General features: G+C 35.4%; 6 protein-coding genes across 6 annotated transcripts; 4 read left to right on the top strand and 2 right to left on the bottom strand.

The window, feature by feature from the left end:
• The first annotated feature begins 2456 nt into the window (after positions 1-2456).
• Tsp_09600 (conserved hypothetical protein) lies at positions 2457-3352 on the top strand. Its single transcript, XM_003374214.1, has 2 exons — positions 2457-2576; positions 2969-3352. The coding sequence occupies exons 1-2, from the start codon at positions 2457-2459 to the stop codon at positions 3350-3352; spliced, it is 504 nt and encodes a 167-aa protein (XP_003374262.1).
• A 426-nt stretch (positions 3353-3778) lies between these two features.
• Tsp_09601 (conserved hypothetical protein) lies at positions 3779-4427 on the top strand. Its single transcript, XM_003374213.1, has 4 exons — positions 3779-3883; positions 3975-4074; positions 4110-4207; positions 4275-4427. Exons 1-4 carry the CDS (start codon positions 3779-3781, stop codon positions 4425-4427), a joined length of 456 nt encoding a protein of 151 aa, XP_003374261.1.
• A 6457-nt stretch (positions 4428-10884) lies between these two features.
• Tsp_09602 (conserved hypothetical protein) lies at positions 10885-11277 on the bottom strand. Its single transcript, XM_003374212.1, has one exon. The coding sequence runs from the start codon at positions 11275-11277 to the stop codon at positions 10885-10887; it is 393 nt and encodes a 130-aa protein (XP_003374260.1).
• A 3647-nt stretch (positions 11278-14924) lies between these two features.
• On the top strand, positions 14925-16355 carry Tsp_09603 (transcriptional enhancer factor TEF-4). The gene is made up of 4 exons (XM_003374211.1): positions 14925-15165; positions 15462-15965; positions 16105-16193; positions 16320-16355. Exons 1-4 carry the CDS (start codon positions 14925-14927, stop codon positions 16353-16355), a joined length of 870 nt encoding a protein of 289 aa, XP_003374259.1.
• Positions 16356-17562: 1207 nt separating this feature from the next.
• On the bottom strand, positions 17563-18088 carry Tsp_09604 (conserved hypothetical protein). The gene is made up of 2 exons (XM_003374210.1): positions 17963-18088; positions 17563-17940 (listed from the first exon to the last, which is right to left on the bottom strand). The coding sequence occupies exons 1-2, from the start codon at positions 18086-18088 to the stop codon at positions 17563-17565; spliced, it is 504 nt and encodes a 167-aa protein (XP_003374258.1).
• A 1720-nt stretch (positions 18089-19808) lies between these two features.
• Positions 19809-21742, top strand: Tsp_09605 (transcriptional enhancer factor TEF-5). The gene is made up of 10 exons (XM_003374209.1): positions 19809-19814; positions 19913-19954; positions 20116-20205; positions 20288-20697; positions 20762-20870; positions 20939-21156; positions 21195-21276; positions 21313-21477; positions 21505-21528; positions 21626-21742. The coding sequence occupies exons 1-10, from the start codon at positions 19809-19811 to the stop codon at positions 21740-21742; spliced, it is 1263 nt and encodes a 420-aa protein (XP_003374257.1).
• Positions 21743-26190: the final 4448 nt, after the last annotated feature.

Raw genomic sequence — 26190 nt, 5'->3', positions numbered from 1 at the left:
AGTAGCTATTATTTCTAGGCCAACAACGCTTCCACAATCTGTTCTTTCTCTCTGTGTGTATGTGCTTTACACGATGGAAGAAGAGTAGAACAATTTTATACAACAACAACAACAACGGCATCATCATCTTGCGTGAAAAAGAAATTTTCCCAAATTTAGCAACAGCAACAGCATAATTTTAATTGCATTGATTTTTTTTTAAAGCCATCACACAACCAGGCGACCAATTCACCACTTTTGAATCTTTTTGCAACAGTGGCTAGTTTTGTCGAAGGTGATGATAAAAATTCAAATTAACAACAACAAAAAATCTTTCAACTGGTTGGTTAGTTACTTGAAAAATTTTGCATAGATAGCAACGTGGTTCTGGTTTTTAATTTGTCTGTGGAAAAAAGCTGGAACTGACCCGTCCGTCGTGTTGTGAAGAAAATTATCTCTCTCAAAGTGTCATTTTGGACGAATGAAAAAGACAAAAAGAGAAGGAGAGAAAAAATTTTTTCATTTGATTAAAATTAACTATTTATGATTTAATTATTTGAATGTTTCAAAAAATTGATTCAGTAGGTCATTTGATATTTGATGAGAGAAAAAGTAGCGAATTATGACGACAAATATCTCTTCAAGTCGTGTAACAAATAACTAAACGACCACTGGTGGGTTAAGTTGAAAGTGAAATTATTAAACAATTGGAATTAGTTTCATATTTCAAAAGTTTAAAAAAAATGAATACAAAAAAAAAAGAAAAATATGGTCAATTATGTAGAATGGAGCGAGGAAAAATTTGAAATGAAATTGCTGTTGTGGTGGTGGTGGTGGTGAAAATGGAAAATAAATTTGAATAAAATACGAAGAAATTGGTCAAAGGGTTCGATTTGACAAAGGTACGCTTCGTTTCGACAATTCACTTCTGTATTCAGTTGAAATTGTTGTTGCCAACCTCAATTCAGCTCACAACAACAACAACGAAGAATAAAGCAGAAAAAAAAAAGACGTCGTCCAACAGCAGGCAAGAACAATTTTGAGAAGAATTACTTCAAGGTCCTGATAATTTCCAAATAGAAGAAGGCATTTGAACAGGTGAGTGAAAACGGCGTCAAAATCATCATGATCCCCTTTTTGTAAGGCGAATTTCGCCTTTCCCTTTTCCACATCAAGCTATCATAATTTTTACACTTTCAACAATTTAATATGAAAACATCTTTTTGAAGGCCAGATGTGCCCAATTTCTAGTTTTTGGTCAAAATTTTTCCAACGACGTTTGTGGAAAATTTATGATCCAATACAAGCCAAAAGTTGAGATGGTTAATTTCTTTTACCGCTAACCCAATTTTCAGATTCACGTTATAATGGAGAGATGATATTCAACCGGGCGGGATATTTCCACGCCAATCTATTCATCCTACTGTACTGATATTTTTCCTCGCTTCGCGAATTTTCCAGTAAAAAACAAGCCTCAAATTCATCCCATTGGCTGATTGTTCTTCGTTCCCGCTGTTTGAACGGCACTTTTTTTATTCGCTCGGCTTACACTGTACTGTATTAAAGTTGAAATCGAATGAAAAAACAAAACCACCCTCTGTGCATTGTTGGAAGATCATTTATGCAAATTTTTCCCCTTTTTAGTTTTGTCAAAATTTCCGGTTTTATTACGAATGTTAATCGGATCCGATTACTGTCACGATTTCCACGTACAAACAAACGTCGACAATTTGAATGTTGCAAATGAAAGAAATTTGTTTTCTTTTCTATTCAACGCAAAGTGGATTTGTATTTATCATAAATTACCACTGGAAATCGATATTTCACCGTAGAAGAACAACAACAACAACAACTTGTTACTTTTTTTTTACGCGTTCCATCTGTGCAATGGGATTGATTTTTTCGCATTCGAATATTATTATTCATTTACGTGCACATTTGCATAGATGAGAAAAATTATTTGCATATTTGCTGTTTTGTAAGAATAATATGTCGAATGTTCAAAAAAGAAAAAAAGAAATGCAAAATTGCCTCAGAAAACAGAAGAAGAGATTGAAAAAAAATTAAAAATTCATTTGTATCGTTTGTGAATACTCAATGTGACAAAAGAATGAATAGAATTGAAGCTATTTTCACCAACAATTGTAAAAGTGATTTCAAATGAATTAGCCAATTTGTCTTGGTTGTTGAACAGATTTGAGAAAATGTAAATTACACAGTTTCGCGTTATTACTGTACCAAAAATGTTCAATGGATAAATTGTTCAAAATTCTATTACTTTCGAAAATACCATTGAAAATATTCTTATTATTTTAATTAAATTATTATTGAAAATTGAAACCAATCCGGCATGAATTAACGAACATCGAAATGAACAACTGAATAAATGCTTACCTGATAAAAGAAGCGGTGTCATTTGCTGTTGTAGTTGGTCGTCGTAGTGCAACACGATGATTTAAATCGAAAAAATCCCCATAATGAAAAATTTGCATAATACATCGCCGCCTTTGCCTACGACGGACGTCCTGGTGCAGTTGGCTGAAGACGGAGGAGATCGACTGCACGCACTTTGGTCGATTTGCACTGTTCGATTGGAAGTTTTTACTTGGAAGAGCGGGAAAATTGTGGCAAAACCGGTTTCAAGATTTACAAAATCATCTTCGGTGTAGTCATGAAATGATTTTCGACGATATTTTTAGTCTGCGACAATTTGCAACCCTCGTCTACACTTTTACAGAGTTCATTTTTTTTCTACTCGATGCTATTACAGTAATGGAAATTTTGCATTCGTTTCAGTGAAATTGATTAGTTTGAATTGTTCTTTTTATTTCCTCCCTCCTCCAAAAAAAATATATATATATATGCAAATTATTTCATATTACAAAGAAAAAAAAAGAAGAATTTTTCACCACGCACACGCACAGACTGTAAAATTTGCATGCGATGGTGTTCGATTTTGCGCTGTTGATGTCCAAGTTGACCGTCGCAGTTATTCTACAAAACCACTGCACGGTCGAGGTTCTCCGCTGGACCGGGGTCGTTTTCCGTTGCCAATCGCCAGAGGGCGGTGCGGTCGATCGACAGACGTCGCTGCGATCGACGAGACGTTGACCAATCGGCTTTGGAAGATGAGCAGGTCGCCGGAGCTCAATTGGCAACCGGTCCGTGTGCGCTTTTTAATAACGCGCGCAAACAGCGTTCGGCATCCGAAACAGCAGCGTGGTCGTCGTGCCGGGCCGTCATTCTCGGCATAGTTGAGATGCAGCGACGTTGGTCCGCTCACACCAGCGCCTCGGGCTGGCCGTGTTCGACTCTCTTTTTTGAAAAGGAAAAAACGACGACGACAACACCATTATCCTCGCCATCGTCTTAACAATATTCAAATATTCCCTCTGTTTCTGCTTCTGCTTCTACTTTGTCTTCTTCTTCTTCTTCTTATTCTTCCACTTCAGGTAAGAATTTTTTTTATTGTATTCTTTATTGTTATGAAATATTTCCCACACCCTTTTTTATCCATTGCACTTTTGTTGTCTCTGCCTTTTGTACGGTAACGGTTCATTTTCAACATTATCCATCCGCGGCACATAAGTCAGTCAGTCTGTCTGTTTGTCTATCTATCTGTCTAGCCTTATGAATAGAAATTTGGAAAATGCACAATTGTGAAGCAAATTGCATTGGCTTTTTCGTTCGGTTAAGGCATCGGAGGGTGGGCAGTGGACGACGGACGTTCGGTATTGATCCGACTTGAAACTGGCGTCAGGATTTGGCGCCGTCCAGGTGTGGGCGTCGCATTGTTGTCATGCTTTGGTCGCCTAGCGTCCACCTGCCGGCCGCTGTGACAGATTGTCACGATCCGCTTGACATGGATGGATCTATTATTTGCTTGTTGATAAGCTCAACCGGCGTTCTTGACAGCTACATTGCTAGGCTTGTGTCGTGCGTCTCCATGGAGGCAGATAAGTAGGTCAACATTGCTCTGACCTCGAACTGTTCAGGTCGTCGGCCTTGATCGACGAGAAGCTAGCGGCCAACTTTTATACTGTATTCCATCTGAACTTTCTCTTCTCATTTCCTATAAGCTGTTTTCACCAGTCAGTCAGTCTGCCTGTTCAATTTTATCAAAATTTTAGACACTGACTGCGTCAGCAATTCAGCTGGTGACAGCACTTGGCAAAGGTTGAGACTAGGATATACAAGGCGTCCATGCTCATCTCACCCCAGCTGGCACGTTCTTTGCATTCTTTCGCATTTTTTCTTCGCTATACTTCATTCGTTCATGATGAATTTGTCACCAGATTGAGATGCAACTGAGCCTTATGTCAGTGAAAAATTATCCTGACAGACAATGTCGCTGTCAGACAAGCCGTTTCCCTTCCAGACTAACACAACGTTCACATGATAAGAAAAGTGATAATAACAACAACAACAACAACAACAACAATATATAGTAGTTGGAATATAATATAATTTATAGATGGATGGATGATAGGGAAAAGTCAGCGTTTTTCTCATTTTACTCACAAACCGCCTAATTAACCTTCTGACCGTATGAGCATTGGCTGGTTTTTACCATATGCCGAGGTCGACCGATCGCTGATGGAGATTATTCAGTATGGACCACTGTTAAGCATGGATATTTGTATTTCCGGCCAAACGGGAGAAAGAGCAATGAAGCATTGCGTGCTTATTTTTTTTCCCTCCATTTCGTCTTTCTCAATTTCTGTCCTCCTGCTTTGGTCGTGTGTCTATTTTCCTTTGGAACAGGTCGCGTCGATGAGCAGATGGTCAAACTGCACAGTGGGCTGAGGTCGGTTTTTGTGACATTGGCGTCGAGGACGCTGCGCTTAAAAGCATAATCACTCTGCCTGTATCTGGTGCTGGCCTGAATTGGTTTCGAAATCCGAGGGGCAGGTTGAATGAAATTTCCAAGCTCGAATCGACGTGCAAAAATCAGCCAACCGACTTGTCAAATATTTGATCAGGTTGGCTCAGTTCCAGAAAACCTACAGTCGACCTCTGTTGGTAAGGTGGATGAGGCCAAGGTTAGAACGTCAAGATCCTATAGAGATAAAACTGAGGATGAGAACTTTTTTGTCCCATTGCAATCTTATCAGAGTTTGTCGAAGAAACAATCTACCATTCATAAATCAACTTTTTATTATTATTGGACTGTATCAAATCGAGACCCATAATTTATTCATCATTAACATTTCAATGTTGATAGCAAAGCGCTATCATAATAATAATAAGAATGATAATAATGATGCTAGCTGCAAATATGATATTGTGCAATAAGTGCAGGCAACATGATTGTGAACATTCATTTTCTTTTACTGTTGTTGTAAATGTAAAATTAAAAAAAAGTCCATTAATTAAAGTTCAACTTGTAATTAAACTACGTGAATGAATGCAAAAGCATTTTCGCAATTAGTCTTAGTATAGCAGTAGTAGAATTTCGATATCTTTTTATTGTCAACATTTATGATGATTTTACATGGTAGATGAAATAGGATTCGAATGTATTATTTGGGTCGTAATATATTGACAATTATGTTCTACAGTGGAATATTCATAATTGATAATAAATTTATACAACTGAGTGCCGACAATACTGATAAATGTCTAGTTTTTCTTTTCCCCGTATATCACGACGAATGCTAGAAGACGTATCCGAGAATGATTCGCTTTTGGGTTGGGCTTGTAGATAATTGCATAGTGGGAAAAGAACTTCACTCGAAACTGTCTGAGCGTGCTTTTTGGAAAAGCATCATCAAACAAACGAAAAGCTTCAATAATAATAAGTTGTGCATTCAGTAGTATCTGTTGGAGAGAAAAAAATTTCTTTTTTTTTTATTTTTACTCATATTCACCAGCAGATGTTTTGGCCATGGCTTTGTTGGCAGGTGGTTGGTTATTCTTTTTTTTTCTTCCACCGTGCACAACGTTCAAGGGTTTAAAGTGTAAAGTTTCCAAGTGGCTGCTGCTGCTGCTAGGGATGGTGGTAATTTTTGTCTTTGCTTACCGTGCAGCTAGTTTGACCTGCTTTGCTTTGCAACCGAGAGCTATTTATAAAAATACTCAACTAGCCTCACTGGCATTTCTTGTCTGAAACTTCACTGCCATTTCTCACCGTGTATTCACTTCATCTGGGCGCAACTACTGAGCAAAAAAAATCTACATGCAGAAAGGGTTAATTGTTTGTTATTCGTATCGAAAGGAGATTTATTGATGATGATGATGATGATGATATTAGCTGTTTCAGAATGCACCAGTTTTATTTGCCAAATTCAATACAACCTGTCGAAAATAACAATTGGACAAAAAACAACAACAACAACAGCTCAAAAAAAAACGTGATGTTCATGCATTTGATGGATTTTGTGACGTCATATAAATTGACCATTTTATATGTGCAAAATAATTGTCCGTAGATGAGTTATTTTCATACATTTTACGTTGGTTGTTGGTAAAAATTAAGAGAATGTAATTTTGCATAAAAATGAAGAAAGAAAAAGATCACATGGTCGGAATTTTTGAAAAATTTTCAATTCACTCAATTGCACGTTGTATTTTTGGAGTGGGTTGAAAAGTGTTTCTCTTTTTCTTCAAAATCGAATCATTCTTTCTACACCAATTTGAATGTTGTATTTTGTTTTTTCTCGATTATTTTTTTTTATTATTAATTTTCAATAAAAATATGTAAATTGAAAATAATTTCAACAATGAGTGGAAATCTGTACTGGGGTTGCTCGCATTTTTGCATTTTTTTTTTCGACACGCATCAGTTGAGCGAACGAGTTTCAAAGCGGAAGGTGATTTTCAACGCGGCAGTTGTTGTATATTACTGCATGTGAGTTACAATTTTGAGCAAATTTTCGAAATTGAATTTTCCACTTGGTGCTTGTTTTGTCGTTTTGAAAAAAAAGAGAAAAATAATTCACCTCCACCAATGATTGGGTAGAAATTGATGCGCATATTTCATTCCCAATAGCCAAACGTGTGTTGGTTTTAGTGAACAAATAATTCCACCGCGAAAAAAGATTGCATTTCGATTTAGATTATAGAATAGTAAATAAATAAATTTATATATTATTGGTCACCACGAATAATTTGCATAAATCACTTTGAATTTCAAATTTTCTCTTGGCTATTGAACACCAAGAAGAACAAGAAAAATTTTCCTAAACATACTTTTTGCTATTTGTATTTGCATTCACAACTGATTCTTTCCAGTCTTTGAAAATGAACCGGCCTGCGTGAACCGGAACTTCAACTAGCCGCTGTTATAGACTTCAAGCACAGCAAGCAAGTCCACACGGTGAAGTAGTCAGTGTATTTGCAATTGTTGAATTAGTTCAATTTTTTCCAACTTAATATTTTAATATCCTTTCATTTGTTTGTATTTTAATTAATTAATTGATTTCAGTTTTTTAATAATTAGATTATTTTAATAAATTATTGCAATTTTATTTGCATTTTCAGAGCTCAAAATTGCTTTTATATTTTTTCTACTGGTTTACTTTATTTGTTGTTTGTAATTTGTGACTTTTTTTTGTTATCAAATCCGATTTAGTCGGTTAATATTTTGGGGGTTTTTTTAATTTCTTTTATAAAAGAAATCACTTTCATTCTTATAGAATAATATTGTTGACTTGTTAGCTTGGCTTCTTTTGCGTGACAAATACTGATAAATAGATATTTCAATACAAAAAAATGAAAATAAAAATATTCATTTCTCTTCAAGTCAGTTGAGAAGCAACATCTTTTATAGGCTGTTAGTGTTTGCTAAACATTGGACTAAGCAGCATTATTAGCATCTCGTATAACTTTTCACTGAAGCTCAACATCAGCTGACGCATAATGTGCAATTGTATTAGTGTGTGTGTGTGTGTGCGTGCGTATTTTAATTCAATCAGATATTAAGCTATCAGAATTTAGTCAACTTGTGCTTTCTGGTTCCCTGATTTTAGAATATGGGAAATTTTGAACCTTTTCTAGCTAGTAGTGTAGTGACAAAGCTGCTGCTGCTGCTTCAAATTTGCCTGGCGTGATTTATGCATAAAAATATATTTCAGAAGCTTTGAAAAATGCTGTCGATGCATTAAATTTTTGCCTTGGGGGATTTTCACAACGTGCAATTCTTCTATTTAACAGAGAAGACTTTTTAGAAAATTCTACGCTTTGACTTGGAGCAGTTTTTGTCATTTCAAACTGCAAAGCAGCTCAAAAAGGTTCTTGAATAATTTCATTGTCGAACAAACACAAAAAAAACCCCTTTAAAACACTGTTAAATTGAAGAACGAATAAAAATATAATCCATTGACTTTTTCCCCTATTCATACAATAGAATTTTCTTATATAAATCTTTGAATTTTTTTTCCAACGAGCGCTTTTCAATAGATCAACAACAGTCATAGGTATTCTTGAATGGCTTACTTTTTTTTAATATTATTTTCCCTATTCAATTTATTTTATACAATAATATACATATATGTAAATTTGTTGTTTTTATTCAAATAATTGTTGATTTTTCACTGATTTACAATCAGTGTTTGTCTTTGTAATGCAAAATAGTCTACCTATTCAAATGGTAGAAAGAGAAATGAATATATCATTGATATTCTGTTTAAAAAAATTTTACTTCATTTCATAAAAATGACAACTTTTTACGAGACAACTTTTATGATTCACATTAGCATTGTTTAATTTTGAAAAAATAAATATAGTTTTTTTTCTTTCTCTTTCTTTTCTTCTTCACGATGGATTTGATTTTCAATTATCTTGTTTATTGTGACGGTGAATAGTCACGTGGTCGATTGGTACATCAAGCAACTGAATGGCGAACTGAATTTTGTTTGCACTCGGGTCGGGTTTGGTTGGCTTTTTTCTTTTTCTTTTTTTCGAAAAAACTTCATCATCATCATCTGAAATCATTGCCATCGTGTCAGAGGTGAATTGTTTCTATTCTGTTGAAAAAAACAATTTTTTTTTTAATTGAATTTTTTAATATTTTAATACATTCGGATAGTTTTTATTTTCTGTGCAAATATTACTTACAATTGTACATAAATTTGAAGGAACTTTTACAACAACATTATTATTATTCATTAAGTTTTCTGGATGAATATTTAAATAAACGGATAGATTTTCTTTCTTGAGGGGTTTTCGGATTTAATTTTGCATAGAATAAAGTGCGAGTGGAAAAAAAAGAAGTGAATCCAGGAAGTTTGTTGGTGACGTTTCAGTCGCAGTGGAGAAGAATGTATCGGTCGGTCGGTCGGTTGGTGAGATGTTTCGTTTTAGCAATGCAGCTTTTTACACATGACAGGTATCCCCTTTTGCACGAACGCGGCTGTGTTTTTATTTCTTTTTATTCAATTTCACAATTGCAACATTTTTAATTATCAATTGGTAAAATTTTTATCTTCAAATTGATCTGTTCGAATTCAAACTTTTTCCAAATGATGAAATACAAATCAACATTTTACAATCAAGTATTTGACGTGTTATTTTTGTTTTCAAGAAAAAAAATTGGGAAATTTTTGGTAGATTGTTGTTGTTGTTGTTGTTGTTGCAGTTTTGCCATTTTATGAACGTAATGCCCTACTCGAGAGCAGGCGAAATGCTAACAACTCGTCGTCATTGAAGTTCGATTTGCGTACAAAAAATTTTTCTTTTCACATTATCCGTACTGTATAGTGGGCACATACATCTATTACACTTTTGCCAACTGTCATTTATCTTTGATAATTTCATATCAAGAACGCTGTTCTTTTTTCTATTTCAGTTATTTATTTATTCAGTTGTGAATAATTTTTTCCTTGATCATGTTGACGTAATTAATATTAATTAATTGGGTCACAGGGAAGATGTATTTTCCACTGTATATGTATGTATATATATATAAATTTGAATAGCATATTTATTTATTAAAAATTTTTGAAAGCAACCGATTGTACTTCAGTGGGACATTAGAATGCTGCTAGAGGGATGCAATGAATGTTACGGTCCAGTGAGCAGGAGATTGAAAAGCGGACGTGCTTTTCAATGATTTAAAACATCGAACAACTGTTCACAAATGGATGAATGAGAAAAAATGTATATTTTCTTTCTTTCTTTCTTTTATTAATTTTTCTTTCGTTCTCTTGTTCACTTTCCCCATTCCCCCTCCTGTGAATCACGTCTTCGTCTTCTGAGATGTATAATTTCGTGTTGTGTTGTGAATGAAGAATGGAAAATTTGTGACGAGTGATGATGGTTGTTTGTTTGTTTTTTTTCGTAGTTAACTTTTTATTATTTTTTGTTTTGTTTTGTTTATTGGTCAATCAAAAGTAAAATAAAAAAGAAAAATAAACAACTAGCTAACTGGCTAACTGGCTGACTGGTGACTGGCTGACTTGCTCGCTGGCCGTTGGTTGGGCGCAGTCAGGCCCTTTTGTATAGGTGCAGCAGGCGCCATCTGCGAAACTGAGTTGATCGAATAGAAAATTTCTCTCGGCCACTGCCAGTGTATGTATCGTTTCTCGACTTTACGGCTTCGTTTCGCATCTCTTCAATTTTTTCGCCTACAGCTTGCTCGGTTCAGTTTATTATTTTGATCTGCTTGTTCGTGACGACAACAAACAACAACTGAAGTGACCAGTGAAAAAAAAATTTTTTTGTTTGTTTGTTTGTTTGTTTGCAATTTATCCCTTTACCCCCGCCTCCACCTTTCCAATTACGGACATGTGGTCTGTACTGTTCGACGACGATCGACAGATTTCAATGAACAGTAGGTGGACAATTTTTTATTTTTTTTTATTCTTCAAAATTGTTGTTGTGTGAAAAAAGTTAATCAACAAAAAAGTATATCCTTTTTTAACACTCTAATCAGCATTCGAAGCAGGTAATCTGGCCGAATATTTATTAGCTAGTAATAGTAATAATAATAGTGGTGGTGGTAGTGGTGGTGGTGGTGGTGGTGGTGGTAGTAGTAGTAGTAGTAGTAGTAGTAGGAGTAGGAGTAGGAGTAGGAGTAATAGTAGTATCAGCAGCAGCAGCAGCAGCAGCAGTAAGTAGCTGGAAATAATAGTAATAATATGTAGCAAGAGTAGCAGCAGCAGCGGTTTGATGCTTCATCAACTTTCTCTTCTCTTTCTGTCTTTCGTTTTCTTTCGCTTCTCTACGGATAACTGATTTTCTTCTTCTGGCTATTCGTGTGTGCCAAGCAAATATGCAAGCGTTGAAATGTTTCTCCTCCAATTCATGACCGCTTTCAAAAGAATCTTGACGTCTCACAGCACGTGTTAAGCATTTCATCAATTAATTCACCTCCGCCAGAGGCGCACAAGCTACACAGAGAATATATACATATTATATTTCCCAATCCCATTTGCCCACTGGGAGGAGGAGAAGAAGTTTTTCTTGTCTGTGGAAATTTAAAAAACACAACTTTTTTTTGAGATGTGAAATTTTTTCTTCTTCATTTTTCTGTATTATTAATATTTTTTTTTGTTTTGTTTGTTTGTAATGCTTTTCGTGAATTCAAGTAAAGTGTTGCAGAATGGAATAATAAACAAGTGGGTCGATTTTTTCGAAATCATCACCAAGCAAATGCACAAGTTTCACAGTGATTTTTAATTTAATTTGTTCAATGCCCAAAGGGGAATGATATGAAAAGTAATTTTCCAGCTTTTTCTGCCCACGCGAAATGCCTCTTTCATCCATCTTACTTTCTTCTACCTTTGCCCGGCAATCGACTATTATCATTCTATTATTTACAATTGCCATTTGTATGGGCAAATTTTAATTTTACATTTGAAACGAAACAAAACAAAAAAATACTACTTTAATTGATGAATATTTTCAAACAACCTTTCCCTTCCCCCCCCTCCCCCCCCCCATCTCTCTCCCTCCTATTTTTCTCTTTCTCTTTTCTTCGTCTCAACTATACTTGTAAATATGAACAGCAACAGTATAAGTTGCAGTAGTGTACTGTGTGGAAATTTTATTTTGGAATTCTGATCGATTTACCACACTTGGAGACAAATTTTATTACGCCGCCAGTTGCTATAATATGAAAAGTTTTCGAAATAATTATTGTGCAATGTGCAAGACTGACATGCGATGGCTTGTTTGTTAGATAATGAAAATATATATGTATCGTTGACGACGTTCATGTTGTTGTTCTCGATTTGCGACAAATCCAACTGATAAGAATAATAAGCTGGTGAAGAGGAGGTATGCAAATTTTTATATTAACCGGTAGCTTCAGTTTCTTCGCTTCTGGAATATTTTCCGTTCGGTATAAATATAAATTACCTGAACACGTGTAATGATCGATGACAATCACTTTTGCCCAGTTGCAATAATAAATACCATCGACGTAGCCGTTGTTGTGGTTGTTGTTTTGCAAGTGCTCGTGGAGAGATTTTCATTTGAATTCATTCATCATAGTCGTCATTGTGGACAATGAAATTTTGAATGTTGACAGTTGAATTTTCAGATTTTTTGCAGTACACTTTGCAGAAAAGTTGTGTTTCTACATGGACACATGATACTGATAGATATAGTGGTAGTTTACGGGTTGATGATATTTGTAATTTTTGTTTAAATCGGTTTATATAACACACGAACGAGGTTGGAAATTTTAATTGCTCCCAGACCAGCACCATCACTTTACATCAAAGACGTCACAAGGAGCTTGTTGGTCGTGTGGGTTTGTTTACTTTTCAGAGAGAGAGAGAGAGATGCTTGTGTTTTTTTGCTCTTTGCATACAGTGACGAATGTAGAAAAATTACCGTTTTGCTTTCTGTTGTATATTCAATTTTTGTTTGTTTGTTTGTTTGTTTGTTTGTTCAAATTTATTAGCATTTTTGAGATGATTTCCACCAGATGCCAGGTGAGCTAGAGACGACGTACAGTTGAGCTTTGTTTATTTATTTGACGACAGCAAATTGACCCGTGCTCGTCTCAGGCAGGGCAAACATTTCTTCTGTTCGACTTTTTCTCAACCGCGCTACGATTTGTCTTTCCGAAACGGTCGACCAGCGAGCAGGAAAAAATCAACGGGGAAAATTTTGACCATCATCCACCATCCCCCCATTCATTCAACAGTCGTTCGTTGATTGGCTTATTTTTTTTTTCGCTTTGGAAAAAAAATTATCATATTTGCAACAAAAGTTTTGAAAAGAAAAAAAACTTCAATAACAACAGATTACTTGCATACTGTAGCAATTTGATACTTGATCAAAGAAAAAAAAACCACTGACAACAAATCGTCTTTTCGTATTATTATTATTATTCTAGTTTTGCTTGTATTGGAATTTGAATTTTTATCATCGAGTAACGCGTTTGTTTGTGATTGTTGAAGAATATCATCGGAATTGACGATTTATTATTATTTTATCAACTAAATTGTATCGATAAAAATTGATGATATTTATCAAGTTTATTTGTATTAATTAATTAATTGTTCAAGTTGAATTAAGGAATGTTGTATTGCTCAAGGCGTGCTTATCGCACGAGGCATGTACAACATGACAGCGCGCGTTATCTGGCTTGCCGACGAATCTGTTCGCGTATAATACAAATTAGCGAATGAAAATCTGACCGGATTATTATTATTATTATTTATTGAAAACGAAGCGCACACTGTTGAGACGTGCACACTGAGATTGATTGTTCGTTTCAAATGTAAATTTATCCCAAATTCCACCACAAAGGTATTTATTTATTTTGGTATGAATTGATTTTGTCGTCGATAAAAGTTTGCAATTTCTGCCATTCGATTGGAAAAGAGTTTTTGTTCAAAATTTTCGGCGTCACGTAAACAAGCAAAAGATAAGATAAGATAATTACAACAATTTTTTATTTTGTTTGCAAAAGTAGCAAGTTGTTTTTGATAATGAATTGAAAAATGGGAAATTTTTATATTCTTATTACAACTTTTCGACGGTGTCTTTTGACGTCATCACAGTTTCACACGTGCATTATCATTATTTTTTTTTTATTAGTTTAATAAATAACAAAATGAACCACTGCTCATACATTAGACAATTTTATATTTTCAAATTTCACCAAACCATCAATCAACCAATCAGTGTAAGTAAGTATTGTTGTTGTTGTTGTTGATTTGAAAAAGTTGTACAGCTATCAGATTTTGTTGTTTGAATTCGAATTTGCAAAAGAAATTTAAAATAAAAAGGTAAAGATGGAAAATATGCTGTTGACATTTGCCGTAAAATCGACGCGTTGGTGTGCGGTTGTGATGTGTTTTTTTTCGCTCTTGTAGTTGGCATTTTGTTTTGTTTGTGCTTTTTTTTCACGCCCTTTGTTGTTGTTGTTGTTGACAATATTTTAATAGGTAGGAAGTGCAATAGTCAATTGGATTGTTGTGATGTGTTTTTTTATGCTTTTTGATACACACACACACAGAGGGAGGGAGAGAGCGAATGGGGAAAATTGTCCGTCTACATATACATTTGATGTATTGAATTATTACGTGTATGATTGGTAGATTGAAGAAGAAAGAATATTTAAATTTATTACTGTTTTGTTTGTCCTGTTTGCGTTGTGTCCAGTTGTCTTTGTGTCGTGTACACAAATGTTTAATCTGGCGCTTTGTGGCCTTGCCGCGTTCAATATGTAAAGAAAGATTTGGATTGTTCGCGGTGTTCGGATGGATAATGATGAGGTGGAAAATTTTCTTTTTATCAGTTTTTTTTTTGTTTAAATTTTCTGCCATCGTTTACGGTTGATTTGTTGTTGCTGCTTCTGTTTTGTCGTAATAGCGCAGGTTGTAGTAGATGGGTGTAACTTCATTCATTCATTTATTCATTCATTCATTCATTCATTGATGATGATGATGATGATGATGATGATGAAGCAACCAGTTTCCACAGGTTGCTGATGTTGCCACGTTGGTTCGATTAAATCGAATCCGGTTGGTCTTGGGTGAGACAAGATGCCGACATTTCGGCCACTCCCGCGTTTCTTGCGCGTACGACGGTGTCATACAGCGGGATCCTATCCTGCCCCTCCCTCTACCCATTCCCAAATGCCACCACCACCACCACCACCACCACCACCATCATCATCATCATTACTGCCACCAGATCATCTGCTGTATATTGGAATAATATTCTCTTTGTTTTTTTGCCTTTGGTGGTTTTTGCGTGTTTACTTCGCGGCTGACCGCTTTTTTGGTTTTTTGTTTGCTCTGAACGCACTGGTCGCACTCTACTTTTCTCCGCTTCATCTTTACTCTTTTTCATTTACTGTCTGTCTCTTGTCTACTGTTACCTGGTGCTGCTGCTGTTGCTGTTGCTGCCATTGCTCTTCTTTTTCTTCTTTTCCAAATCTTCATTTCTATTTATTCTCTGTCTCTCTCCCCCTGTTTTTCCATTGTGATGTAGTGCAGTTGTCAAAAGTTATTTTTCTTTGGATTATCTATATATATATATAAATTTTTTCTAATAATTTTTTCCACTTTTTATTTCAGATTTCATGAATGCTGCACTGGTGAAGGCAGATGGTCGCGGTGGAAAACGCGATAACAACCCCCTGTACGCTTCGGCTACTCGAGTCGACGTAGATTCCGCTGGGATTGTTGAATCGAAAATGTCCACGGCCGAATCGTCCGACTGGTCCACATCCCACAGCAGTCCGCTGTCCAACGGTTCTCAGGGATCCGGTCACAGTGGTATTACTGTCAATGGTAACGGATCGCGCGTGGATCCGATCATTTCTACCACGGCCGGCGTCGGCAACGCCAACACCAACGCCAACGCCAACGCCAACAACAACACTGACGGTACAGGTAATACCAATACGAATACGAACAATAATGGCGGCGTCGGTTTGCCGGATTCCATTTCTCCCGCAGCTACGGACGCCGAAGGGGTATGGTCCCCGGATATTGAACAGTCGTTTCAAGAAGCGTTGGCCATTTATCCACCATGCGGACGACGTAAGATTATCCTATCCGAAGAAGGAAAAATGTACGGTATGTGTGTGTGTGTGTGCGCGCAATTGTTGGTGATTGTATAATATTTTCTTTGTAATTTTATTTTCGTTAATTTTCTGCTGATAATTTCAAAAGTTGACTCATCATCTCTTCTGATATATAATTTAACCGCTTGCAGCTACCGGCGACGACCGGTTGCTTTTGGAAAAAGGGGGTGGTGGCTTGTTGTTACTTTACTTGTCTGTTTCGCGGTCAAGAGGTTGGCACGTTTGTTCTTCAACTTGAGGTCATAATTTTTATTCATGATTCATGCGATGGTCGGTTTTCTGTTGCTATTTTTCACATCTTTTCCAATTTCAATTCAATTAATTATAATTGGATATTTTTTTAAAGAAAAAAAACCATAAACAAAGACTGAGGACGGACTGAGGGTGTTGTTGTTGTTTTTTGCTGCTCACATTGGGTAATGATTTATTTAGATTGATTGGTTTTAATATTTTGTATAAAATGAAAAAGACGGTAATTTTCTGTCCACCGTCATCATCGTCAGCATCTGTTGTTTACTCGAAGGAAATGTACATTTGGAATGTGAAGTTTGAAAAGACAATTTTTTGTACTTTTTTATTTGTTTTTGATTTCTACTTCCTTTTCCAGTCGATTTATTCAAGTATGAAAGAATATTTTTTTTAAAAAAAAACTGAAAGAAATGCAAATTTATCCACGTTGGAATTTTTCCACCACACGCATACAATGGACATTAGTTTGTGGGAAAGTTAAAAGCACAAAAAGAAAAGTAAACGAACATCTTCTTCTTTCACATTTCTTCTTATTGTCAAGTTTTAAATTATTTATGACGTGTGAAAAAGTTGTGAATTATTTGTTGTTGTACAATGGAGAAGAAATGATTTTCAACAACAACAACAACAACCAACATACGAACGATTTGGTCGTATTAAATTGCACCGATATTCTATTATTTATCATATGTGTGATTCGAATTTTCTCTTATATTCGTCTTCGTTCAATGATTTTATTTTCTTTTCACTGTCCTGTTACTGCAGTCTATAAATTATCGAAATGTTGCATAAATGAAAATTTGGTCAACCGAATGTTCCTGTTCAACACTTCGACACACCACATCAAAGGTGACATTGGAACATTTAAATAAACAAATAAATAAATATACGCCCACGCAGAGATTCGTAATTTTCTTCCCCAGAGGGTGGTCGTTGAAATGTTGTTACATTTATTAATAGACAATAATGACAAGATACTGGGGAAATTAGTGTTATTTTATTTCACAGTTTTCTTTTAAAATTAACAACAAATTTTATTTGCAATTGAAAAATATTCTCTCTTCTATTTCTCATAATTATTTTTTCTTTTCCGCGGTTTATCCTGACGATAAAATTATGGATAATTTTTTCTTTTGATAATCAAAAATGGGACGCGTTGAATTTTCGATTCAATCTTTTCCAACTACCAAATCAGTGTTTATTAATATGCGTTGTCTGCTGTGGACTGGGTGAAAAGGTCGATGACTGACTGTTATTAGTTGTGGCGTTCAATCGCTTTGTTGTTTACTGTATGTAGTTGGAGGAGAAGAATCCTCACAATTTGTACAATCTAGTCCAAATTATTCATTCTTTTCATCTTCTGTTATTGTCCATTTGTTATTCTTATTCTTATTATTATTATGATCTGTACGTTGGTAGAGAGTATGGAAATTTTTTGATGACAAAAGTGATTTGGTTAATGTATTCAGACAAAATGAAAATACCACACGTTTCCGCAACGACGTTCGACTAGTGTTGGTGGGTGGTTTTTTTTTTTGGTTTCTTTTGTTTTTCCTTGCAGAAATGTTCAATTCCAAGCGGTCGGCCATGTTTGCAGTAGCGATTAATTTCGACCTTGGCATCGTATACTGGTGTCCAGGTGTACGTGAAGTCGACGTTCTGACCTCGACTCTGCACCGGTCGTCCTCAGCTTTACCCAGCTGCTCACGGTCGGAGGGCTTAATTCACTCGATGAATCACTCGCATCATTTCTTTTCTTTTCCCTCTCCACTCACTCTTTATTGCTGCTGACGACAAATATCCCGTACCTGGTGGAAATGGGAATCTGGAAAAATCTCCATCAATGCACACGTACAACATTTGCATCTTTTCAACAGCAAAAAAAGCAAATTCTAATCCAACAGTGTAAAATTAATTCTCACAATATCTGACTGACGAACGACGACGATAATCTTCGTAAAAAATGGAAAATTTTCTTCATTCAACTGTTTCGTTCTGTTTTCAACATCTCGACGGGGCGGGGGCAATGATGGGACATTTTTATTGACGACGTCAACAACAAATTTACATTTCATCGTTCAAATTTAAATTGCATCGTATTTTTTTAAAAAAAAAATTAAATCAAACCATCACTTCTTGCTTCATTGTTGTTGCGTGATTCATACTCTTATCTGAGACTTTTTCTACTTTACAACTTATTTATTTATTTATTCATTCATTTACTCTTTTATTACAATCTTATCATTCATTAATTTATTGTCAATCGAAATCGTCTATTTGTCCTTACAAACATCTTTTCCACGTGTCATCTTGTTTTCACTGTCAGGTCATTGTCAAGTAATAAAACGGATCGCTTTTTACGTTCAAAGTTATCAATCAATTATTGTTGACAATTCAACGAAAAATTATAATACATTTCGATTCGATTACTGTAGGTGGTTTTTCTTTTTTGTTTTTCACGAAATTGTGAAATTAATAAGAGATAGAGAAAAAATAATATTCAAGAACCAAAAACAACAACAATTGACAATGAATGAAATGGAAAAAATTCTAATGTGCTTGAAATTCCACTGCACGCATCGGTTTTTTTACAGTAAGAAATGCAAAGAAAAAAAATTTTTTTTCGAAAAAAACCGCCTTCAATATTGGAACTTGATTTTTCGCGTGAAATTCAAATATGCCCTTTGTTACAAACGTTTATTGTCATTGTTTGAATGAATTTAATAATAATGATAATGATATGTATCGTTGATGTCAGTCAATTGCTTTTTTATCACACGTTTCTATTACTTTGGATTGAGTGGTAGTAGTAATTGTTGGTGTTGTTGTAGTAATATTTGAATTTCTTTCTTTTTTTTAAATTTAAATTTTTGCTTTGTACAGGTCGAAATGAACTCATCGCACGGTACATCAAGCTGCGTACGGGCAAAACGAGAACAAGAAAACAGGTGTCTTCGCATATTCAAGTTTTGGCAAGGAAAAAAGCTCGAGAATTGAGCGCTAAACTGAAGGTACAGCCTTTTTTTTCATAAAACTACACACACACACTTGTTCTCTTGTGATGCTGATGGATAGCATTTTTTTTTCTATTCGACCTGTTCCTATTGTTCAATTTATTATTTTAATATTTTATTCTGGCCAATCGATTCATATCGTTGCAAAATTATTCCACGCGACAGTGCGTTTTGTCGAATCGTCTAATTAATTAAGAGATAACAACGTTCGTTCGGCGAGCGCATTCCCCTCCCCCTCAGCCCCGCCCCTCTTTCCTTCCCTCCTCCTAGAATTTTACATACAGTATGCGGCTGAAGATGTTCTCGCAACCGCATGTTGATCGTATTTTTAAATTTAAATTCCCATTGAATTCTTCTACTCGTACGCTAACCGTCGTCTGTAACAGCTGAATCACGTTTTTGCAACTAACAACAGCAACAACAAGAACAGCCACTGTTCTACGTACGTTAAAATGTCTGTTTTGAATTTTTGAATATTTTCCCGACTTGTTGTTTTACACTTTTCAGTAATTTTCAATAATTTCCAATAGCAGTATCAAGTTTTCTTTTTCCACCATTTCACGTAGTTTCAAATGAAGGTATCAGTAATGAAAATTGTCCAAATTCTGTATTATTTATTCATAAATATAAATATGTATATATATATATATATATATATATATATATATGTATTCAGTACGTGTCCAAACGTACGATATGTATATATATGCAGTGTATTGTATTTTTTCTTTTTCACTTTTTCACATGAAAAACAAAAGTTTTTATTGATTTTGTCGGTTGATATAAAATTATATACACATGATGAACATTTCTTTTTTTTATAAAAAATCCTAGTACACATTGAAAAAAACAATGTAAAAGAAAAAGGGAAATTTTTAGCTATATAACTGTAAATTTCAAAAGTTGTGGAATGTTCAAGTTGTTGTTGTTGTTGTTGTTGTTGTATCTGTATTTTGGGGGTGTGGCGGCGTTGTTGGAATTTGCAGTTTGTCGTCGAATTGTGAATAATATGTGAAAGTGGTGAAAGAGAAAATTTGTCTCGATTTTCTAGGAACACGGTGCTAAGGAAAAAGCGTTGAACAACTTGAGCAACATGAGCAGCGCCCAAATTGTCAGCATGAGTCCGATGCACAGCAAAATTACGGCCGCCGGTTTGACCGGCCTTTACGGTGCTGCTCCTTCGTTTTGGCAACCGGGTTTCTCTCCGCCCCCTTCGACCACGTTGGCGAATCCGCTGGTCAGTGGGGCTTCGCCTGGCGACGTGGCCGACGTCAAACCGTTCAGTCCAATGAATCCCACCGCGGCGGCGGCTGCCGCGGCGGCTGCGGCTGTCAATTACACCTTTCAGAGACCCACCCCAGTTTCATTGGCCGGCTACTCGCCCGGGTCTCTTTCGTTGACAGCCCAGCACGCCCTCACGCCAGTTTGGGAAGGGCGAACGGTGTGCAGTCCCAGGATCAGGTATATATTTTGCCAACTTCAGTATGTTTGGTGAAAATATGACGAATTTTCTTCCATTTTTCAGGTTGTGCGATTTCAGCGCATACTGCTTACCAAACCCTGCCGACCCAACCAGGCGTCACGAGCTGGTACGTATCAGCAGTGCAGTCACTCATGCGGATCCTCTGCTCGAAGTTTGTTGGAATTTGAAAATTTCAGCTTCAATCAGCGAATCGACAATCAATTGATTCCACTGTTTCAGGCAATCGACATATCTCAAGTATTTGACAAATTCCCCTCTGGAAAAACGGGCTTGCGCGAACTCTACGAACGAGGGCCGCAAAATGCATTCTTTCTAGTGAAATTCTGGGCCGATGTAAGCTTTAACGTCCCTGATGAACAGGCTGCACTGTTCGCTGTCGACAGCAGGTATAATAAGCAAGCGGAGAGATGGGGTGGGGTGGGGGAGGATGAGAAACAGTGATTGTCGAATTACACCAAATTTTCCTGAATTTCAGGTATGAAAGCAATGAAACTATGACGATTAGTGTGTCGACCAAAGTTTGCTCATTTGGTAAACAAGTTGTCGAAAAAGTAGAGGTAAAAAGTATATATAAAGCTTTGCAGAATTTGCAGATAATTCATATCGTTTCTAAGACTGTTCTTTCGTTGCAGCACGAATATCCGAAATTTGAAAAGGGTCGTCTGGTTTATCGCATCACGCGTTCACCGATGTGTGAATATATGAACAATTTTATTCACAAGCTGAAAAAGTTGCCAGAACGTTACATGATGAACAGCGTTTTGGAAAATTTTACAATTTTACAGGTACGTGATGAAGGTTGGGGTGGGGTTTTTTTTGGGTAGTCGCGTTGGGATTGGATTGACTCGTCCGCCTGGTTATGGACGATATTTTAAATTTTGCTCATTTTCCCACTACTTTCTTTAGCTGGTGACTACGAAAGAAACACAAGAAACGTTACTGTGCATTGCGTTTGTGTTTGAAATTTCTGATGGAGATGGGTCGCAGCATCGGGTTTATCGACTGACTCACACCACAAAATAGTGGGCCGGCCCGGTCGTGCCTTTCACACAATGCGCCTCTCGTTTTTGCTTTTTTTGGCTGTTGTTTTAAACCTCTACTCAGACTGGTATTTTTTACCGACCGTTTTTGGCGTTTACTTATTTAATTATTTGAGCGCAAGCTGGTCGCAGAGAGCATATATTATATTAATCTTTATTTGATATTTGAAAGCATTTGTTTTATCCTTGCCCACTTTGTAAAGCAATTGTCTTGGACGACGAAGTGTTTGCAAAATGTAGCTGCTACTCTACTACTACTATTATCTACTATTACTACTCCTACTCCTACTACTACTACTACTACTACTATTGTTGTTGTTAATACTACTACTATTATTATTATTATGAATGACTAGATGTAATGCTTGCACTTTTATCAACCAACAAGCATCATCTCAGTATAAAGAGAAAGATGAGAGAAGAGAGAAAGTGAGAAGAGACTGAGAAAAACAAAAAAAATATATGTATATTAATAAATATACCGACCAATTGTGAACAGAAGAAAGAATGCAACGAACACATGCTGTGCTGCATGTTTCGGGCTTCGGTTGTGGATCTGATGAAGCGTGCTGTGTGTAAAAAAAGTATTGGAAAGGTGGATGGAAGAAGATGAAAAAAGAAAATATCTATCCATCTGGAATGTCACACACAATTCGGTCAACAGAAAAGTGACTGGCTAGCTGCTGAAAAGCAAAATACTGTGCACTGCTGCTGCAAGCAAGCAAGCATCGTTTCGTCATCAGTCGAGTATTATTTAATCAAATACTGCTCTTGTTTCCTAGTTTCTCACCTGTCGCTTGTTCTCTTTGCAAACATCTATCCATCCATCCATCCATCTTTGCATGCATGGATGTATGTTCTGTGAACTAGTCAGCGTACTGTTTTTTTTCTTTGAAAATATTAATTTTTTATCTGTATCATCATATTTGTCAACCGCAAGAACAGTGCCTTGATTTCTTCATTTGCTGTGCTTAATTTTAAAAAGACCTCAGCTGACGACTGGTGGCTGGCGGTCAGTGTGTTTCATGTTGTACAGTGCAGTGTTGCTGACACATCTTAGTGTGCCGTTTAGATGCAAATTCAACTTCTGGCACTGGAATTTTATTCGTTTCATTATATGAATATTATTATTATTATTATTATTATTACTGTTATTTACTTTATTTTATTCTTCAACTCGAGCACAGCAACACGGTAGACAAAGTGACAAGGAACGAGAAAAGTAAAAAGAAGTACCTTTCTTTCTTTCTTTCTTTCTTTCTTTCTCCTTCTTTGAAATATTTACTTCCACTTTGCTTTGTTTTCAACATTTCGATTTTATTATTCCTAATTCGTTTATTTACTCACAAACAAGCACAGTTTGGTTGAATAATTTCAACCCAATAATGTTCATTGTCATTTCGTTGAAAATTCACCCACTTAATTAAAATCATCAATGGATCAACGGTAAGGACGGATAGAGCTTTTTTTCCATTCTGTTGGTGTTTGCTTTTTTTCTTTTTTTCAAGTTTATTTTTTGACTTAAAATTTTTAAATGTTCCATATATGTATTATAGTTACACTGATGGCAAGCAACCAGAACGAGGGTTGTTGTTCTCTCAGAGCAACTTTTTTGGACAATATGAACAATTATATCAAACCAAAACGCTGAAACAACAACATCTATTAATAGTAATGTTCTGTTTTTCATTGATTTGAAATCAAAATCTCGGTATTTTATTTATTTAAATAAGAAAAAAAAATCAAATCCAAAGTTAATGTCGGCTGACTGAGTGGGGGTTTCGTGTGATATATGCAGATGGATAATTACAGTTTCACAGTGAACATTTTGTTTCATTTTAGTAGAAAATTTATTTTTCACGAACAGTATAATATTGAAATGAACAATTGGCTCATTTCATTCAGTAGGGCAATTCGAATATTAAAATGGACAAAAGGAAAATAAATTTTCACCATAAAATCCAATGACGATCATTTGGAAAAGTGATAAAATTCCCTCCCTCCCTCCCTCTCTTACATTGTCTCTGTGTCTTCTCTATGTACGTATTTGCAGACTGATCCGCACTGTTTATATAGATGAAAATTTAATGAGAAATTGAATTTATCAATGGCGAAAAGAGAAGTTTTACTTGCACAGTAGTCGTCGTGATGATATATAGATTGAAACGCGTTTTGGGCTTGAAGCTAAAATTCCAAACGGTGTGTTCTCTCTTTCTCTCGTTCATTGTTGTTATGTTGGCTGAGTCTTTTCGAATGGATCAATCAATAATCAACGGCAAACAGCCAGTTTAAAGCATCCCAACAACCGCGATGCATATACAGAAGAGAGTTGTGTTCAAAAATTCAGGGAACCGAACAACAGTAACAACAATTTGACGTGTGAAAAACGCATAATCAAAAAATTTTTTCAAAATTTCACATCGAAGGATGAGTGCCGTATTTCATGGTACTTATCATCCGACGATCCTTTCTCTCTCTCTCTCTCTGCTTAGGATAATGTTTATTTGTTTTAAAATTTTCCCCAAAAAGATACACGACTGTCAATTTGTCACACGTTTGCGTCACAGAACTGAATGTGTACAACAGAAGGAAAGTTGTCGAAAGATTTTTCCCTAACCAACTAGCCGGCGGGATGGGATGTGAAGTCGGTGGGGGTGTGTAGAGGTGTTTTCATATTTTACTGTTAAATTGGTTCATTTTTGATTGTGTTGCTTTGTGCCAAAAATCAAACATGATTCCAGCTTTTCATTCATCATATTCATTGATAAAAAAGAAAAATGTTGAAAGCTTTTTCCTGTGTAAAGTAAGTGTGAAGGACAAGGTTGAATTTTGGAAAATTTATTTGTTTGTCTCACGATGGACAGAAACGAACAACGAAGGCAATTTCCAAGGTAAAATAATTGATACAAACATTTTCAGCTTCAACTTTTCGTCTTTTTTCTTCTACTATGAACTATTTGAAAGTTAAAATTCTTGACAATATTATTACAAATGTTGCAAATATTCAATTTATTAATAATTGAATAAATCTTATCTTTTTGTTCTCTAAAAGACTACGATCAATTTAGAATTGTAATTTGTTTGAAAATGTCAACAAAATTTTCATCATCATCATCATCATTATTATTAGCAGTAACAGCAGTAGTATAATTAATAATTTTTTTTTCATTGTAGCCAATTGAAAAATGGATATCCATCCAATCAAAGTAAACAGACTAGACTATATATTTGACAACAAAGAACCTTGTTGTGCGTGTACAATTTTGTTCGTTCTCAAAAAAACGACAAGTAAGACAGACAACTATGCTTTTTTTACATTTAATTAGCATTATCAAACAAAGCAAGTTTCTGCAGAAATAAAATTTTAAATTTGAGCATGACAACAGTAACAAATTTCATCTCGAAAATTTTCCCACTTACGGTGAATGTATAAAATTCTTTTCTTTCTACATTTCATCAAAATCTCACTTGTGATTATATTTCTGTTCTTCTTTTCGATTTGCATTCATATTTTCTCATCGATGCTCGGAGATGGTATGAAATTTGTAAAGAAGAAAAAAAAATTCAACACATTGCAACTCCACAAAATCAGTTACCGTTGTGGGAAAGAGAAGCTTTGTTGCAACGGTGTTTGCATTTCTTCTGCTTTACACTATTTGATACACGTTATTCTTAATTTGAAAAAAAATTAGAAATTCAATTTTTCATCACTCGGTGAACATAGCATAAATTAGCAGCACACAGCAGTTTCGATTACAATTGTTCAAACCAAAAAAAAATCAAAAATGATGCGTAATTTTTTGCTGATCCAAGGGGAAAACGTTTTAAATTGTTATGTTCAACAAAACGTCCATTTTTCAAAGCATAAGCAGAATTTTTCACATCACTTGATTCTCATAAATCTGTCACGCGTGAAGCTTTTCTTATTATTTTTTGTCATATAACTATTTCCATGAGCAGGTGTTGTTTTGTGAAGCATATTTTTCATTTTGCGATATTTCGAAAGGAAATACATGTCGCATTGCAGCAGCAGCAGCAGCACATCTGTTGATAAAAATTTTAATAGTGCTCATAAAAACTTTGATGTGCACTAAAAACGCTGTGAAATTAATTCAAATATTTCAAGACCGCTTTTATAGCACTAGTTGATTTATTTTTTTTTCTCACTATTTGCTATGCTTTAAATGTGCACTTTTAATTATTTCAAAGAAGCAAATTTTGATTGTCGTCACCGATATATATATATATATATATATAAATTTGGTTGTTATAGATTAATTCACACAACTATAATTCATGTTAAGTTGGTGTGATCTTCTTTTTTTTCTTTCTGTAACTTTTTCTAGCAACGTTCATTCGGCCAAAGTGTACTGTTGGCGGTGGTGCTCAAGGTACAAAGTGGTCAACGATCGACGTGTTGTATTTGTTTAG

Source organism: Trichinella spiralis, assembly GCF_000181795.1.
Source record: "Trichinella spiralis strain ISS 195 chromosome Unknown Scfld6, whole genome shotgun sequence".
Taxonomy (NCBI): Eukaryota; Metazoa; Nematoda; class Enoplea; order Trichinellida; family Trichinellidae; genus Trichinella; species Trichinella spiralis.
Note: the sequence above shows the minus strand (reverse complement) of the source record. Positions and strands in the feature narration are given on the sequence as shown.

Coding starts and splice junctions, on each gene's coding strand:
- Tsp_09605 (XM_003374209.1), top strand. Junction 21,157..21,194: donor GTGGGGGAGGATGAGAAACA/GTGATTGTCGAA, acceptor CCTGAATTTCAG/GTATGAAAGCAATGAAACTA. Junction 21,277..21,312: donor AAGTTGTCGAAAAAGTAGAG/GTAAAAAGTATA, acceptor CAGAATTTGCAG/ATAATTCATATCGTTTCTAA.
- Tsp_09600 (XM_003374214.1), top strand. CDS start 2,457: ATGAAAAATTTGCATAATACATCGCCGCCTTTGCCTACGACGGACGTC. Junction 2,577..2,968: donor TTTGCACTGTTCGATTGGAA/GTTTTTACTTGG, acceptor TGACCGTCGCAG/TTATTCTACAAAACCACTGC.
- Tsp_09601 (XM_003374213.1), top strand. CDS start 3,779: ATGCTTTGGTCGCCTAGCGTCCACCTGCCGGCCGCTGTGACAGATTGT. Junction 3,884..3,974: donor TGTTGATAAGCTCAACCGGC/GTTCTTGACAGC, acceptor CGAACTGTTCAG/GTCGTCGGCCTTGATCGACG. Junction 4,075..4,109: donor TAAGCTGTTTTCACCAGTCA/GTCAGTCTGCCT, acceptor TCAAAATTTTAG/ACACTGACTGCGTCAGCAAT.
- Tsp_09603 (XM_003374211.1), top strand. CDS start 14,925: ATGCCGACATTTCGGCCACTCCCGCGTTTCTTGCGCGTACGACGGTGT. Junction 15,966..16,104: donor CGAAGAAGGAAAAATGTACG/GTATGTGTGTGT, acceptor AACCGCTTGCAG/CTACCGGCGACGACCGGTTG. Junction 16,194..16,319: donor CGCGGTCAAGAGGTTGGCAC/GTTTGTTCTTCA, acceptor ATTTTTTTAAAG/AAAAAAAACCATAAACAAAG.
- Tsp_09604 (XM_003374210.1), bottom strand. CDS start 18,088: ATGCAAATGTTGTACGTGTGCATTGATGGAGATTTTTCCAGATTCCCA.
- Tsp_09602 (XM_003374212.1), bottom strand. CDS start 11,277: ATGAAATGCTTAACACGTGCTGTGAGACGTCAAGATTCTTTTGAAAGC.